The sequence below is a fragment of the Diceros bicornis genome, chromosome 26, assembly GCF_020826845.1.
Source record: "Diceros bicornis minor isolate mBicDic1 chromosome 26, mDicBic1.mat.cur, whole genome shotgun sequence".
In the NCBI taxonomy this organism is placed as follows: domain Eukaryota; kingdom Metazoa; phylum Chordata; class Mammalia; order Perissodactyla; family Rhinocerotidae; genus Diceros; species Diceros bicornis.
In genome coordinates this window covers 47749109-47765236 of record NC_080765.1, presented here as the reverse complement: position 1 = coordinate 47765236, position 16128 = coordinate 47749109, and the positions used below count along the sequence as shown (strand labels likewise).

The window sequence follows — 16128 nt, the reverse complement described above, 5'->3', positions numbered from 1 at the left end:
AGGACCAGGGTCCAGCAGAAATCTGTGGCCAGCCCTGTCCAGGCACACGCAGGGCACGGCCCCCGCCTGGCCTCAGGCCCAGGGAGCTGAGCCACCGCCCAGGTGTCCTCCCCCTGCAGCTGCTGTCAGGCCGGAGTCCTGCGTCTGCCCCCAGACGTCTGAGGCCAGCTTCCTGGGGGCCTGCCCAGCCTCACCCTGCCCATGGCCCCTCACTTCCCATGGGGCTTGTGGGGTTTTTACACCTGGAGAAGCCCCGGGAAGCACTACCCTCCCTTTTGGGCCTCCTTTATATTTCTTCCTTTTACTGTGAGCTGTGAATATTTTTAACCCTGTACATATGCCAGCTCTTCCGACACAAAGACTATTTTATCAATTGTCAGTTCAGTCCCTGTAGGGTGATTCTCCATGGGTGTTTCCAGACTCAGGCTCCGATGGACCAAATAAAAACGTTTTGTTTTGTAATGATGCCTCTTCGTTTGTCCGTCACCCCCGCTCAGGGTCTATAGCTCCTCCCCTCCCCTCCACGGGCAGAGCTGTGCTGAGGGGCACCTAGGCCGGCCTGGGGACAGTACCTCAGTAGGGGGTGGCTCACAGGTGCCCAAGGTCAGCCTCACAAGGAGACTCTAGGGGCACCCTGCTCACCGGCTGCCTGTGCCCCAGGAAGGACGGCGCATCCAGGCAGGGCAGAGGCTCTGGCCAGACCCTGTGGTGGTCGACAGGCTGGTCCCCACGCAGCCTCAGCCCCACGCAGAAGGATGGGGAGTACGTGCAGCTTTTCCTGTGTGTGTTCGGGCAGGGTGGTGGGGGTGCTGTCTGAATCCATCAGAGTCATCAGGCAGGAGCAGACGGAGCAAGGGGGCCACGCAGGGGGACAAGTTTGCATCTGCAGTGGGTGGCGGCTTGGCTCCTGCTTTTGGACCCAGTTGTCCCGTGTCCCCTCCAGCCTGTTCAGGAAGCATCGTCCCCATTTCCCAAGTGTCAGCTGTGGCCGTCTGCAAGGTCTGCGGGTTTGCAGTCTGTCGAGGCTCCTGGGGGGGACCAGCGGCAGGGGCCACCCTCCCTGGACAGAGGGGCGCCGAGTGGGGGGCTGGGGCACAGAGGCCGGCACTGGCGGGTGTAAGAGGCCTGTCACAGGCCAGCCTATCGAATGTGAAAGCAATTAAAGCCACCAGCAGTGTTCGCTCGGGGCGGGCCTCAGGCGGCGGAGGAGCTGCCACAACACATCTCACCTCGGCACCGGGAGACGCCGCCCTGCTCCACCGCGGCTGCGCAGCCACGCTGGACCTCCTCCTCCGGGGCAGGGACCGGGCCATGTCCACCCTTGCAGCGGCACGGAGCTGGCTCTGTCACCACTGGGGCGTCCAGGCAGCCTGGACCCATGTTCCTCCAGCCCCGGTCAGCCCAGGAAGTGAGACATGAGGACAGCGGGTGCCCGATGTCCTGTGGTGTCAGGCCAGGGGTCTCCACGGTGGGGCAGGGGGCTGCCTGCCCACCCCCTCAGCCGGCCTGCAGACCCTGGCTCGCCCCAGCTGGCACCCCCTCTGCTCCGACCGCAGTGTGCAGGAGAGGAGGCTCCAGCAGGGAGGGTGAGGGAAATGGGGGCCAGGTGCCCCCAGCCCCAGAGGACACAGACTGTCCAAGGAAGAGTTGGGGGACCCCAGAGGTGAGACCCTACGTCACGACGTGGGAGCTCCCGGGAGGTGCTGGCAGGGGCAGACCACTCGAGGGTCCGCGGTGGGGGTGTGGCCGGGGTCAGGGGGCTCCAGGGGCAGGCGAGTGGTGGTGAGAGAGGATGGGGGAGCCAGCCAGGGGGACCTGAGGGACGGAGTTCTCCCTCGGCCATTGTGGGCCGGCACCTGGGCCCCAGGCCCCGTGTGAGGAATGGATGGGGCGAGCCGCGTAAGTGGGGAGTGGGCACGAGGCCAGGTGCGACCCCGCCTCACTGTTCGGCCCCGGCTCCCCACCTGGATCCCCTGCCTGCCACATCTCCCACCCTCCGGCCGGCCATCGGGGCTCCTTGTCCCCGGACCTTCTCCTCTCCTGCCCCCTTCCCCATGTCCCCGGCGCTGACCCCGTCTCTGCCAGGCACCCCCACGGCCCCCTCAGCCAGGCTGCCTCGCTGCCCACCCGTTGGCCACAGCGGCCTTCCCAGGGCGGGCGGGGTGTGTTCTCACTTTCGAGGCGCCCCTGTCAGAAGCACTTAGTGTACAAATTAGCCGCGGCCTCCGCCTCCCTCCGCACAGCTCTGGGCGCCGGGCTTACAGGGCCGACTCCGGGCCCTCGGCCGCCTGCCCCGGGCGCCCGCGCCACCCGCGTGCACCCCTGGCCGCCCGCCCGCCACCAAGCAGGAGAGCTGGCCCTGCCAGCAGACCGGGCTCCTCTCAGGGTCCCCGACCTTGACCTGGACAGGGGTGACCTCAACAGGGCAGGGTGTTTGGCAAGGTGTTGGGGGCCCCAAGCTAGAGGCTCAGCACCCGGATCTACCCGGAGCGGCGGATCCAGTGTCGAGAGCCGCGGGGGTCGCACCGGGCCGGCACAGAGCCTCTGCAGCCCCCACCCGCCCCGCCCGCTGGCTGGCCTGCCACTCAGGCAGGGAAAATTGTCTGTGACAGGCCCAGGAAGGCCGGGGCCTGGGGGCCGCAGAGCACCGCACACAACTCTTCTTCCAACATATGGTTGCTGTCGGCCCCGGGCGCTGCTAGGCCAGTGCCGGCTGGGAAGCCGGGCGGGGGCTTGGGTGGCCTGAGCCTCTATCCCACCCACCTGGCCACGCCGCTCCCTCAGTGATTCGAAAGGCCCCTGCTCCAGCTCACATGCCTCCCACGACGGGGAGCTCACTCCCGCTGCAGTCCTTCCTGCCCCTCCATCCCGGGAGCCCGACGCATGCAGAAGGTCACCCCACACCCCACTCCACCCCAGGGTGGCCATGACCTAGCAGGTCCGGGAGGCGGAGAGCACATGGCGAGGGGCTGTGGGGGGCTTCCAGAGGAGGCAGCCCTGCAGCTAGTCAGGGGAGGGGGCACAGTGAAGCAGGCACGGGACAGGCTGGCCAGCTATCTGGCAGAGAGTCATCCACAGGCCCAGAGCAGCTGGAGCCAGAGGCCTTCTCCTGGTGCCAGCAGCACCCAGAGACCACATCTCCCACCACTCATTCTGCAGATGAGGGGACCAAGGCTGAGGGAGCATGGCCAGGGGTCTCAGGGCCCACGGCCACATGGGAGACCAAGCCCCAAAGCCATGAAGGTCCCTGCCACTGCCTCAGGGGGCAGGGGCCACCTCCCTGGGGCCCAAGCTCACCCCAACACATGGGGGATGGGTCCCAGTGGGCGGGTTATGACCCACCCTACGCCCCACTCCCGGGTGGAAAGTGGGACAGGCCCCGGGCACAAACCATGCTAGCTGTGAGAGCAGGTGCGCCCGAGCACCTCAGGCAGAGGGCACAGGGGCGTGGGCCACGGAGAGCACTGACATCTCAGCCCCGCCTGGCTGTGGGTGGTGGGGACAGGTCATCTGTGCACCCGACAGACTGACGGCTGACTTGCACCCCACACACCGGCCACAGGACCGCAACTGCCACGGAGCTCCCAGCGCGCCCTGAAGCAAACTCAGGCCCCCTGCAGCCCCAAACACAGGCCCCTCCTGGAAGCCTGGAAACAGGCCGGCTTGTGCCCCTGGGGGGCTGAGTGTCTCTGGAGGTGCTGCAACCTCTCCTCTCACTCAAACTTCTGGAAAGACCATCCACAGGGGCCCATCCACACGGGCATTCCCCACACCCTGGCCTCCTCCCCACTCTCAGGGGCTCCTGGGCACCTGGGCTCCTCTGCGTGCCTAAAGGCAGGGCCGCCCGGGAAGAGAGCTTTCTGATCCATCACCTTCCTTCCCCTGGATGATGGCAACAGCCTCCAACCCGCCCACCCCCTGTGCTGGCAGCCATGGCCTCTTCCAGACCCTCAGAGGGGTCACTCAAGGAGGGGTGGGGAAGCACAGACCTGTCCCTGGGACCAAACGGCCAAGGCCTGGGTTCTCCACTCCCACCGTCTCAGGATGACTTGTGCCCCTGTCCTCTCTGGGCAGTGCCTGTGACGAGGGGCCTGGGCCTGGCTGAGCACGTCCAGAGTGGGGTCTGTGTGCAGGAGGAGCAGGCCTCCCGGCCCCCACTCTCCACAGGGCTGCTGGCGTGACGGCCGCTCAAGCTGTCTCCCGGCCTGGGGCTGCCTGCACGGTCAGCTGGTCAGCTGGGCCAGGCCAGGCAGGCAGAGAGGAGAAGGCTGGCATGCTGTGCCACCTGCAGTAGCCCTCTCGGCCCCCGTGGACTTGATGGGGAGAAGTGGGGACCCCCAGGTTGCGTCAGGGAAGGTGGTACTGGGGCAGGAGGGAAACAGAGGTGAGCACTCACCCTCACGCCAGTGTCCTTGCACTGGCGCCCCCAGAACAACGGGGCCCTGCTCCTTATGGACGCCTATTGCAGTTGACCAGAGCCCCAGGAGACCTGTGCCAACAACAGGGCCATGGCTTGTCACCCTTCTGCACAGATGGGGAAGCTGTGGCCAGGTTCACGGGGCCCAGGAGGTGCTAGACCCTGGATCCAGTGCTATCCTCTGGCTGCACCATCCCAGGTGTGACACCCAGGGCTCCCTAGAAGGAGCAGGAGGGTGCCCCTTCCTTCCCCAAGGCACCTCTGACCCCCACACTGAGCTGGGGACATCCCAGGAAGCCTCCGCACCACCACAGCGCCAGCCTGAGCAGCACTCACCGTGCTGGCTGCAGACCTCATCCTGGGCCTGAAATGGCCGCCACACATCTCGGGGTCAAGGTCCTGCTCCTGAGCAAAGACTCTGGGAGAGATGGTCGGGCTCTGTCCTGGCATGTTTGCGTCCACATCCAGAATGGCACTGGTTAGTCAGACAAACTTCCGCTAGGACCCAGCTGAGAAGAAGTTGACCCCAGACCTTTAAGTTCTGACAGCTCAGGGCGCAGCATGGAACTCGGTGGACCCTGGGAGGTGGGCTGGGAGCAGTTCTGGCCATGAGGATGTCAGGGGATGAGATTTCGTAATGGGACCAGGATATCTAAGCCTTTCCCTGGCCCTGCCTCAGCCACCCCAGGTCCCCCTGGGAGGGACAGCCAGGGGACAGATGCAGGGCCTGGAGGTGTAGCCTCCTGGAGCGCCTGAGGGGAGTGAGAGGTGCTGGTTGGGGGGGTGGTTCCAGAAACGGGGCAGTGAGCCATGGTGACCATCCTTTCCGGAGCCGGGGGCCAGCAGCAGGCAGGGCAGGGGTTTAGGGGTGCAGATCCATTCGACCCCCTGCTTGGAGAAGAGGAACCAGCACTTACTGAAGGCAAGGCGTGGCCAGGGAGACTGGCCAGAAAAGGAGACTTGCTCCACTGTCTGTGTGCTGGGTTCTCCCGCTCGGCTCCTGGCTCCAGCCCTCCTAGGGCTAGGCTCTGTCTCCTCCCGGGTCTGGGCTCTGTGCCCTTGCGGGCTGGACTGCAGCCCTCCCCAGGCTGGCTCTGTTCACCTCCCCAGGCTGCCTCTGTTCCCCACTGGGCCCCCTGTCCTGGGGCTCAGCCCCCAGGCCCTGGCTCAGGCCGGCGGTTGTCAGGGGCCAGAGTCTTGCCCTGACGGATGAGTGCTGACGGCCCCTCTCCCTGCGCCCTCGCCACTGACACCCCATCACACCGCTGCGGGGACCCCGGGAGACCTGGCCGCCTCTGCGCACCCCCGCGGCAGCCTGCAGGCTACGGGGGCGGGGACCGTGCCAGGCGCCCCTCATTCCGCTGCAACCTGCGCCTCCACCCCCGGCTTCTCCTTGCCGCTGCCTGTCCCTGCCCTGCTCCAGCGGTGCCACCGTTGTCACCGGCCTCCGCTCCATCCAGGAGTTGCCGGCGCTGCCGGGAAAGCGGAGCGGGTCCCGGGCGCGCGACGCGGGTGAGTGCGCGCGAGGGGGCGACGGTGGGCAGGAGGAGGGGAGAGACGGTGGGGGGGGGGTTGTGTGCACCTGGGGTGGCCAAGGGGAGACCCCTCCCTGCGCTCTCGCGCCCCCTCCCCCCGCGAGCCCGGGTTGGAGGTCGCAGCGCCCCCCGGAGCCCGGCGCCGTGGCGCACGCGCGGCCGCTCCTGCCGCCAACTTCGGTGAGTGTCAGTCGGCGTCGGGGGGGACGCGGTCGGCGGCGGAGGCTTCAGGGACTCGCTGCCCAGTAAGTGACCGCAGACCGCGGCGGCCGCTCCCAGCGCCCGGCCTCAGTCTCCCCTGCGGGGTCCGTGTCGCTGCCCGAGAGCCGGTGCGGGTCCCGCGGGGTCCGGGATCGCGGGGGGGCGCCGGGCGGGGCGGGAAGTTTCCGTGGGTCCCGGGGCCACGCGCAGACTTCGCGGGCGCCGCGGGCTCCGCTCCGGCCAGGGCACAGGTAGGGCGGGCGCGGGCAGCGGCGCGTCTGGGGAAGTTCTGAGGCCTCGCGGGGCCGGGCCAGGATCCAGCGGCGTGAGGGGCTCGGGGCGGCGGGACTCCAGGAGTGTCGGGGCACCGGCGGGGCAGCCCCAGCCCCCACTTCCCCCACTTCCTGGCGTCCAGGCTCCGCATGAGGACCATGTGGGCGCAGCAGTCCGGACCCTGTAGGAGGGCAGGGGAGAGGGAGTTGGGGTCTGGACCTCAGCCAGGGAGGAGCCTGGTCACCCTCTCTGCACCCTGCCCTGTGGGGTGCCCCCAGGTCCCAAGGGGGCCAGCGGGATGGGTGAGCTGTAACCCCTGGTGGCTGGTGGAGGCTCCAGGCGCTGGTGCCCCCCTCCCACCCTGAGGTGGGGCCTCCTGCTCCTGGCCTGCACCAGTTCTCCCTAGACAGGGAAAGGTTAGTGGGCCCGGGTCTGGGCTGGTATTCTAGGGGCACAGGCCGCCCTGAGAGCTGCATCCAGTCACGGGTTGGGACATGTGTGTGGATGAATGTGCCTTTGGGTGTGTGTGGGTGCATGCTGGTGTCTGGGGGGTGTCTTCTGCTTGTGCACAAGCATGCTAGGGGGGTGCCAGGCGTCCTTGGGGTCCCCTGGGGGTCAGCAGCTGCTGATATGGCTCCCGAACAAGCTCCCCCCACCCAAGTGACTGATCTGAAGAGGGAGCACAGGAGGAACGCCCTGCCTCCTGAGTCCAGGGGCCTAGGAGGAGCCCTCCCCAGTCTAGGGGCCCGGCTAGGAGGTGGGGTGGGCGGTGGCACTAGGCAGCACAGCTGTGTGGCTCCCAGGGCTGGGTGATCGATGGCCCCAGCACAGCCGCCTCTGTCTCCTGAGCACATATGCCCATTTGTCATCTGTGTCTTGGGGGAGGTGGGGAGCAGGGATGGGGCCTGCCTCTGCACCCCCACCACCAAGTCCAGGGGGGTCTACAGCCCCTCGGGGAGCCCCAGGCCCTTTCCTGTCCCAACCCCTGCACCCCTCTCAGAGCCCCATCCCCTACCAGACATGGATATCCACAAACCAGTCAGTTAGTCTCTGCCTGCCCCACCCTGCATGCCCTGGCCATAGCCATGCTGACGTCCCTCTGAAGGGCCCCTTTGGATGGGCAACCGTCTCCACCTCTCTGGCTGTCCCCATAATGGGGGTGCCCACCCAGTGTTTGGGGGCAGCAGATATGACTGCCTGCCGTGTGCAGAGCCCGAAGGCCAGCAGGGAGGACAGCCTGCTCCCAGTGGCTGTCCGGCTACCCCAGCCCTGGTCTGCTCAACTCACTGCCCATCCCTGGGCCCTGAGGAGCAGGGCGAGTGTATGTGTTCACATCCGTGAGAGTGTCCGTGACCGTGTGTGTCTTCGGGTGTGTAGCGTGTGTGCATGTGTGCACACTGCACCTGACTGTGTCTGAATGCGTGCTCACACCCCCCACTGTGCTATGAGTGTGTTCATGTGCGCGGTGACCGTGTCCACTCTGAGTGGTGTGTGTGTGCCCGAGCCCCATGCGTTTTGGTGGCCCGCTCTGTTCCGAGTCTGCCCAGCAGTGCAGAGAGTGTCCTCCAGGTGCTGAGTGAGGGCTCATCAGGAGCCTGGTACGCTTGTGTGCACACACTTGCCATGTGCCCCACACAGGCACGCACTGGGCGGTGGATGGCTCAGGTGGCAGCCCAGATGGAGAGTGGAGCGGCTTCTGAGCGAGCGTGCAGGGTGTGAGGAGAGGAGGGTCTTGGCCAAGCTTGGCCGCTGCAGGCTTAGCCGGTGACCTGCCTGAAGCCACCCAGATGGAGCCAGGCTGAGCAGGTGGCTGTGCCGGGGGGCCATGCTGTGATGTCCACACCCCCCAGCCTGGCCTGGCCCCACATGAGGCTGACCCCCTCAGAGACCTCCAGTGCCCACCCGACCCCCTGCTGGAGCAGGAACACACACACACACGCACACACGCGTGCACACACACACACACACACACACATGGCATTAACCAGCCGCTCAGAGCCTTCTGCTGGTCTCTCATCTCAGCAGCCTTAACCTTGGCTTCCCGGCAGGGGCAGGGCTCTTTGGAGGGGAGTAAAACAAGAAAGGGCTGGTGTCCCCAGGAAGGATCCTGGTCGTACTTGGCTTCTTCCAGTCCCTCACCAAACGCCCATTGGGTAGACAGACTCAGCTCTGCTGGCGTGGGGGAGACAGGCGTGGATGGACTCATCCTAGACGTGGGCCTGCCAGGGGCTGGCCGACCTGGGGGCGGAGATGTGTGTAGTGTCGACCGATAAAATACAGGACACCTAGTTAAACTTAAATTTCAGAAAAACAGCAAATACTTTTTTAGTGCACGTTCTAAATATTGGCTAGACCATAGTTACACTAAAAAAGTATTAGCTGTTTACCCAAGTCAGATTTAACTGGGCGTCCTGCATTTTTATCTGCCACGTCTGTCGACCCTGGGAGTGTGCGTCAAGAGGAACTGAAGGGCGAGGTGGGAGGGCGGTCCAGGCCAGGGAGGCCCAGGTGCCCCAAGCTCTCATCCCCGGAGCTCTGGGAGCTGTGGATGGAGGGGAGTATGGAGGGTCAGAGGAGTCGGCGCTGACCGAGGCCCCCCTGTCCGCAGGTGGCCATGGTGCCGGGGCCTGCCCTCTAGCAGGCCGCCATGTCCCGAGAGGCGGGCTCATGCCGCCTGGGCCCCGGGGTGCGGGCGCGGGCGCGGAAGCCCAAGAAGCCTCACTACATCCCGCGGCCCTGGGGCAAGCCCTACAACTACAAGTGCTTCCAGTGCCCCTTCACCTGCCTGGAGAAGTCACACCTCTACAACCACATGAAGTACAGCCTCTGCAAGGACTCCCTCTCGTTGCTGCTCGACTCCCCTGACTGGGCCTGCCGGCGCGCCCCGGCCACGCCCCGGCCCCGTGCGCCCACTCCAGACGGCCCCTCGGACCCCACGGACCCTGGCAGTCGGCCCCGAGGAGCGTGGCTCCCAGACGTTCCCGCCACGCCCGACTTCATCGTCACTGACATCCTCTCCCTGAGCCACCGTGTTGGGGGCCCCAAGCTGGGGGCCGAGGGGTCCCCAGGGACGCCGCCCCCTGTAGCCAGGGACACCCAGAAGGGTGCAAGCCACAGTGGGCGCCTGGCCGAGTCTTGGAAGCCGGGGCCGAGCGGGGTCCCAAGGAGCATGGCCGTGGTGGACGCGGCCGCAGCGAGCCGTAACAGTGGGGTCCCCTGCTACCCTCCGCCCACCCCCGGCGAGTTCCCCGAGGCCCAGAGCCTTCACCTGTCCCTGCTGGGTGTCAACTACCCTCTTGGCCCAGGCCTCTTCTCCTACTTGGGGCCCTCCCTGGCCACTGCAGCCCACATGCCCTTCCTGGCCTCAGCCAGCCCTCTGCTGCCCCCGGCTGCCGCCTTCCCCACCCCGCAGCTCCCCGAGCGCCCAGCCCTGGTCCCCCGCCTGTACTACCCCCTGCTCATGGAGCACACCCTGGGGCTGCCAGCAGGCAAGGCTGCCCCTGCCAAGCCCTCTGCTCCCCACAAGGGGCCCTCCAGGACTCTGGCCCCTGGGCTGCTGAAGGTGCCAGCACCTGGGCTGGGCGGGCCCTGGCCCCATGGTGCCTCCAGGGACCCAGGGCAAGATGGGGAGCTGGAGCGGACTGCCCAGAGTGACCCCAAGAGAAAGCTGCCTCTGGGAAGCAGGCTGGAGCCCCTGAAGGCCCCCTCCAGCATGGCGAGGTTCAGTTCCCAGAGCAGGTGGGTGTCAGGGGCTCCGGATCATGGGGGATGGGGATGGTGGAGGGGTGGCAAGAGGGCTGGGCAGGGCAGCTGGGCCCCCATCCTGAGCTTAGTCACCGAGAATACAAGCTTCAGGCCCCAGGCCACAGAGGGGAAACCGAGACCAGCAAGCCAGGCTGTCTGTCTTTCTGGGGTCCTGAGGCCCTAGGCCAGGGTGACAAGCTGGACAGGGGCATGAGGGGGGAGTGGGGCAGGGGCTGGGGGCATTGGGGGGCAGTGTAGCCTCCTGACCAGCTCCTATTCCTAGCCTGCGGACGGGCCCCTCCATGATCCTCTGGTGTGACGACAAGGAGCCAAGCAACCCCAAGACCCCAGGCCCTGCGGCCCTCCTGCCCCAGCAGCCGCCAGGCCTGGTGCTAGGGGGCCCTGGGCACGTGGGCGAGGACCTAACGCGGGTTCTCAGCGACTATGCCAGGGTGGAGCAGCGCCTGGAGCAGTTGGTGCCTGCGGGGGGCCTCGCCCCACGGCCTCTGCGGGAGCAGCTGGGCAAGATCCGCCAGGAGCTGCTCACCATCCACCAGGCACTGGAGCAGGCCGTGCGGCCACCAGACACCCCCCTCGACCTCTCTGTGAAGCGGGCACCCACAAAGGGGCAGGAGGCGCCTTCGGGAGCCTGGGGGCAGCCGGAGCTGGGCCCCACGCTGGCCCAGGGGACCCCCGAGCCCCCGAGCATGCTGGGCCCCACGGCGCCTGAGCCCTTCTCCGGCCACACCACCAAGTGCGAGGCCGACTCCAGTGTCCCACCTCCGGGCCTCCCCCTCCAGGCCCCAGAGGACCCTGTCATTCTTGGCAGCAGCTGGGGCTCCCATGGTGGGGCTGGGGGCTCCTGGCCCCCCAAGGCTGTCGCTGGCCTGCAGAGCCCCCCGGGTGCTGAGGTCTGACTGCAGCCCCTACTGCCACCTCTGTCCTTAATAGACAGAGGCCCTTCTCCAACCCCATGCCCACCGCCTGGCCCCCCGCCCCAGCCCCACAGCTGAGGCCTGGAGCCTGTCCAGCATGCCCTTGGATGGCCTCCACCTGCTGTAGCTGTGGCCTGTCTCTGGGGCCACACAGGGACAGCAGAGGGTCACGGCTATTAATTGATCACAGCTGTGGACGTTAAACCACCCTCACACACCCCATTTGGGCCTTCCCCTGCCACTCCAGTGTCACCACTAGGACACTGCCATGGAAATGTCCCTGGCCTGGGCATCTGAGGTGGCAGTGACCTGGGCTTCCCTGCTAGGCGTCCACCTTCAGACCCTGACCTGCTTCCTGTAGACTGGGCCCTTCTTGGGGGGCCACAGTCTGGGGATAGAGTGGGAGGCTTGCCATCGGAGGGGGCGGAGCAGGGAGAGATGGGTGTCGGGCCTCTGTTTCCACACGGTGGTGGCGGGCAGGGACCCCTGCACTTGCCCCCAGCCCCCGCGTCTGGCAGGGCAGCCCTAATGTCAGATTCACACTGGAGGCTGCTGCCTGTGGTTGAATGGAGCCCCCACATTCTGTGGCCCAGCGCTGCTCACCCAGCGTGGCCTCCGCTGGGCCCCTGCCAGCCCCTGCAGCCACGATAGGCATCGGTGGCCTTCACAGCTCGCTGCCTCCCTCCCAGCGCGGCCGGACTTGGCCTTTCCCACAGGCAGGGGTGGGGGGCGGGGGGCAGGTGGGGAGAGGGGCCCGGGGGACCCTCGGACCCAGCTAATCACTTCTCTCCCCAGGAGCTGGCCACACCTCCATGCCCACCCAGGAATGGCCCCGGGGAGGGCAGTTCCTGCTTGTGCCTGGCTCCCCAAGCTGGGCCAGCCAGGCTGGGGCCAGTCACAGCAGGACCTGTGGCTCCCCCATTAATCAAGATGGGCAGCAGATAGTGCTGGCCAACCTTCCCACCTCGGGGCATTAGGAGGCAGCATCCAGAGCTGGGGTGCGGGCCGGCCAGGTGGGGAGCACTGTGGGTTGCAGACAGAGGCTGACCCCCTCCACCTTCCAGGGGCTTCCTGGAGGGGCTGCAGGAGGCTGGGGGCTAAGTTAGGAGTGTCCGGAAAATCCCCAGGTCCTGAGTCTGAGGGAGACCCACCCCTCCTCGGCCTCCTGTCAGCAACCCCACGTGTCTACTGCACCCCAATTTCTCATTAACCAATGGGCAGACATGAGCCTGGCCCTGCTGGGGGGCCTCACCCCAGCTTCACAGGTGCAGAAATGGGATCAGAGAGACAGGACCCAACCTTCCCAGTCTAGGGCTTGGCAAGGTGGACCCCCTGGGGTCCCCTAACCTGGACTCTGGTGGGTGACCCAGCCAGCAGGTGGGGGTGCAGCACCTTCTTCGAGGTCCTGACTCTGCAGTCCTGCTGGGGGACATCGGGTGGGGCTGCCTCATACACAGACGTTTGCTGGCGCCTCCTGAGAAGCAAGCCCACGAACTGCATTGCAGCGGATTGTGGCGGGCCCTGGGGGCCTCCTGGAGGAGTTGGCTGGCTGGACCCTGAGCGGCATCCAGCCATGTAGGGGCAGCAGAAAGAATGTCCAGAGGCCAGTGCAAAGGCCTTGAGGCAGGAATGTAGCAGCACTGAGGAGTCCCTGGGGGGTTAGCAGCTGAGTGACAGGACTCCAGAAAGCTGCCTTGGGCCACTGCTCAAACGTGGCCACGGCCGGAGTCCCGCCCACCCCCTCCCCCCCACCTGTGCCAGCTGCGTCAGGGCGGCTCCTCCCACTCTCTCAGGCTCTCATTTCCAACAACAGAGACTGCTGGTGGAGCAGGGCCCAGGGAACCCGGCCCCAGGTAGAAGACCCTCCCTTCTGGCCTCACTGGGGGTAGGGGCAGGCGGAGAGGCCTAGGAAAGGACCCCTGCCTCACCACTCAGGGTAGGAAGTCTCCAGGGGCTGTGTGGGGGCCACAGGCAGGGGCTTGGGCTGCCCCCAAGGAGGGTCACTTTCCTGCCTGATGGAAGAAAGGGTTCCGTGGACAGATGAATTTGAGAAGCACAGCTCGTCTGTCACCAACCACCCCCACCCCGACCTCAGGACGTCCCAGTGCCCGTGGGCTCATTCGGGCCTCAGAGCAAACCCACGGTGACATTCACGAGTTGCGTGTCTCCCAGAATTATGTTCCAGGGACCTAGAGACACAGCCGGCAGCTGGGCCTTCAGACTGGGCTGGCACTCAGGACCTGGTGGAACTGAGTTCAGATCCAGCTCCCCCTGCCTCAGCTTCCTCACCTGTAAAACAGGAGGACGCCAGCACTGCCTGGAAGGGCGCAGGGGATCCCTGTGGCCGCTGCTTGGCGTACAGTGGCTGTTATTTCTCTTGCAGCCCCAAACTTGGCCCAGCTGCGGGGACTCTGCTCAGAGAGGCTGAGTCTGTGATCTCCGCCTGCCTGCCTGCCCGCCCTCTGGCCTCCTGCTCCGACCTCCTGGGCCTCCCCTACCAACCGGCCACCGCCCCCAGGGCCTGCTCCTCATGCTGGGCCCGCCTGGAGACCCTGTTCACTTCCGGGGGTGCCAGCTGCTAGGGCGGATCCCAGTGCCCGCAGGGGCTGTGGGTGGGCCCCGGGGCCTGCACTGCTCCCTGGACGGCCTGCTCTTCCTGACGGCTGGGGCTGCACCCTGCATCCACATGCTGGACCTCGAGGGACGCTCCATCTGCCACCTGCCCTGACACATGCCAGGGGCTGGGGCCTTCGTGCCGGAGGATGTGGCTGTGACAGCTGCTGGGCTCGTAGTGGTCAGTGACCTCGTCCACGGAGCTGTGCACGTGCTCCAGCACACTGCCCGAGCCCCCTAAGGCCACTGGGTGACAGTGGGCACCTTCTTGGTCCCCCGGGGGCTGGCTGTGGATGCCCTTGGCCGCCTCCTGGTGGCGGACTACGTGCCTGGGGCCATATACAGCTTCACATTGGGCCCTGCCTTGGAGCGGCTGGCCCCAGCCTCCATGCTGGGTCTGGAGGACCCCTGCTGGGTGGGCCTGGGGCCTGACGGGGGCTTCACCGTGAGTGAGGAGTTTTGGGACGTGCAGCTGTTCAGCAGTGCCCGCCAGCCCCTGGGCTCCCTGGCGGGCCTGACGGGGCATGCCTTTGGCAGCCCAGCAGGTGTGTGCACCAACGCGGAGGGCAGCGTTATTGTGGTGGACGAGCAGCGGCGCCAGGTGACCCTGTTCCCCAGAGCTGGGGCGCCCATCTGCCTGGTGTCTGAGGGGCTGAGGCCCTTGGGTGTGGCCTGTGCGCCCCAGGTCAGCTCATGGTGGCGGATGCAGGGGATGGCTACATCAAGGTGTACCAGTACTACTCGGAGCTGGCCTGACTCGGTGGGCTCAGATGGAAGCAGCTCCCTCACGGTGCGTGGATCCCGGACCACCACGGGAGGAACATTCAGGGTTGCTGGGGTCCGGCAGGGCTGCTGGCCATGCCTTCCTGACCCTGCACATTTGTGACATTTGCTGAGCATCTACTGGGTCAGGCCCAGGCTGGCCCCCGTCTTCCTTGTGCAGTGTTCAGACTGTCAGCAGCCACGAACCAGCTGCCTCCCAGCCTCCCCCAAGACCCAGTTCAGTGGGCCCCGGTGCTCACTGCCCCCATGTCCACTCCGGCCCGGCCCGCTGGCTCAGGGCCTGGAAGGCCTGAGCTTTGGGGCCAGCAGCCGAAGCCTGGAGACCTTTGGCGTGTTGGGCTGGCTGCCAGCACTTGCCCAGGCAGGATCTCCCGCCAGGGCCCCAGGCCCGGCCTCCTAATCAGACAGAAGCAGGCAGGAGGGCGCGGCCCGGCTTGCCTGGGCTGGGCGGCCTGGGCAGGGGTGCGGCCCCTCACTGTCCCCCATCCTCAGAGGCGCCCCGGCCTTCTGCAGCTTCTCTGGGCCCAGCTGAGGTAAGGGGGAGGCAGGGGAGGGCACCTGGGGTGGCACGTGGCCGAGTGGGGATCCTCTCTGCCCCTGGTCCACGTCTCTTGTGTGAGGCCATCTCGCGGGCTGAGCCCTCATCTCCTCTGCAAACCAGGACCAAGCAGCTCCACGCTCATGGGTGGGGTGCTGGAGGGCGGCGGGTGGTGTCGAGTCCAGGAAAGCCTTCCCGTGAGGACAGACTCCTGCTGCTGGAGAAACCGGGGAACAGGCCCGGAGGGTGGGAGGTGCAGAGTTTCTCTGAGCCCGGGGTCGGCCGGCTCCTCGCTCCCGGGAGAGGTCATCGGGGGCCACCAGGACATTGCGGTCTGTGGTTTAGGCCACTGCGTCTGTCAAGGTCCCCCCTGTATGTCCTGGCCCCTGCAGGTGGGGATAAACTGGGTCAATATAAGGAAGCGTGTGCAGTAGGTGCTCAATAAAGGTTAGCTGTTGCTGCTGGTGTTGGGGTGTTATTCCCTGGAGCAGGAGGGGCCAGGGCCACGTCCTGACGGTCAGATCGGATGGCTGCAGCCTCTGGGCTGGCCCTCCAAGACCCAGCCTTCCTAGCCCACCTGGCCCTGGGGGGACCTGGGGTGCCCCTCTGCAGAGACCAGTGCGCGAGGGGGCCAGGATGGGGGCAGCCTGAGGTCGGAACCCTCGAAAGCCAAGTCCACAGGGTCCCTCAGAGGAGGAAACCGGGGGTGGGGGAGGTGGGGTACTGGAAGGCAGAGGTGTTGGGGATGCGGAGTCGACTGGAGTGGGGACAAGGATGCTGAGGGGGACAAGGATGCTGAGTGGGACAAGGACGCTGAGGGGGGACAAGGACACTGAGCGGGGACAAGGACGCTGAGGGAACAAGGATGCTGAGAAGAGACAAGGATGCCGAGGGGGACAAGGACGCTGAGGGGACAAGGGCACTGGGGGGACAAGGACGCCGAGGGGGGCGAGGACGCCGAGGGGGGCGAGGACACCGAGGGGGGTGAGGACGCCCGGGGGGTCAAGGACTCCAAGGGGCACAAGGACGCCCGGGGGGGGCAAGGACGCCGAGGGGGGCAAGGACGCCGAGGGGGGCAACGATGCCGAC

At 66.5% G+C, this 16128-nt stretch overlaps 2 protein-coding genes across 2 annotated transcripts; both read left to right on the top strand.

Annotated features, from left to right (window-relative positions):
• Window positions 1-9073: 9073 nt before the first annotated feature.
• On the top strand, window positions 9074-11470 carry PRR35 (proline rich 35). The gene is made up of 2 exons (XM_058570493.1): window positions 9074-10164; window positions 10454-11470. The coding sequence occupies exons 1-2, from the start codon at window positions 9074-9076 to the stop codon at window positions 11085-11087; spliced, it is 1725 nt and encodes a 574-aa protein (XP_058426476.1). The 3' UTR covers window positions 11088-11470.
• A 2500-nt stretch (window positions 11471-13970) lies between these two features.
• On the top strand, window positions 13971-14752 carry NHLRC4 (NHL repeat containing 4). The gene is given in 2 exon segments (XM_058570499.1): window positions 13971-14398; window positions 14401-14752. Coding segments are annotated over 2 exon segments (366 nt in total). The 5' UTR covers window positions 13971-14106; the 3' UTR covers window positions 14475-14752.
• Window positions 14753-16128: the final 1376 nt, after the last annotated feature.

Excerpts from the sequence above, each read along its gene's own strand:
- PRR35 (XM_058570493.1), top strand. The coding sequence starts at position 9,074 with ATGTCCCGAGAGGCGGGCTCATGCCGCCTGGGCCCCGGGGTGCGGGCG. Across the intron at positions 10,165-10,453 it reads AGGTTCAGTTCCCAGAGCAG|CCTGCGGACGGGCCCCTCCA; the intron begins GTGGGTGTCAGG and ends TCCTATTCCTAG.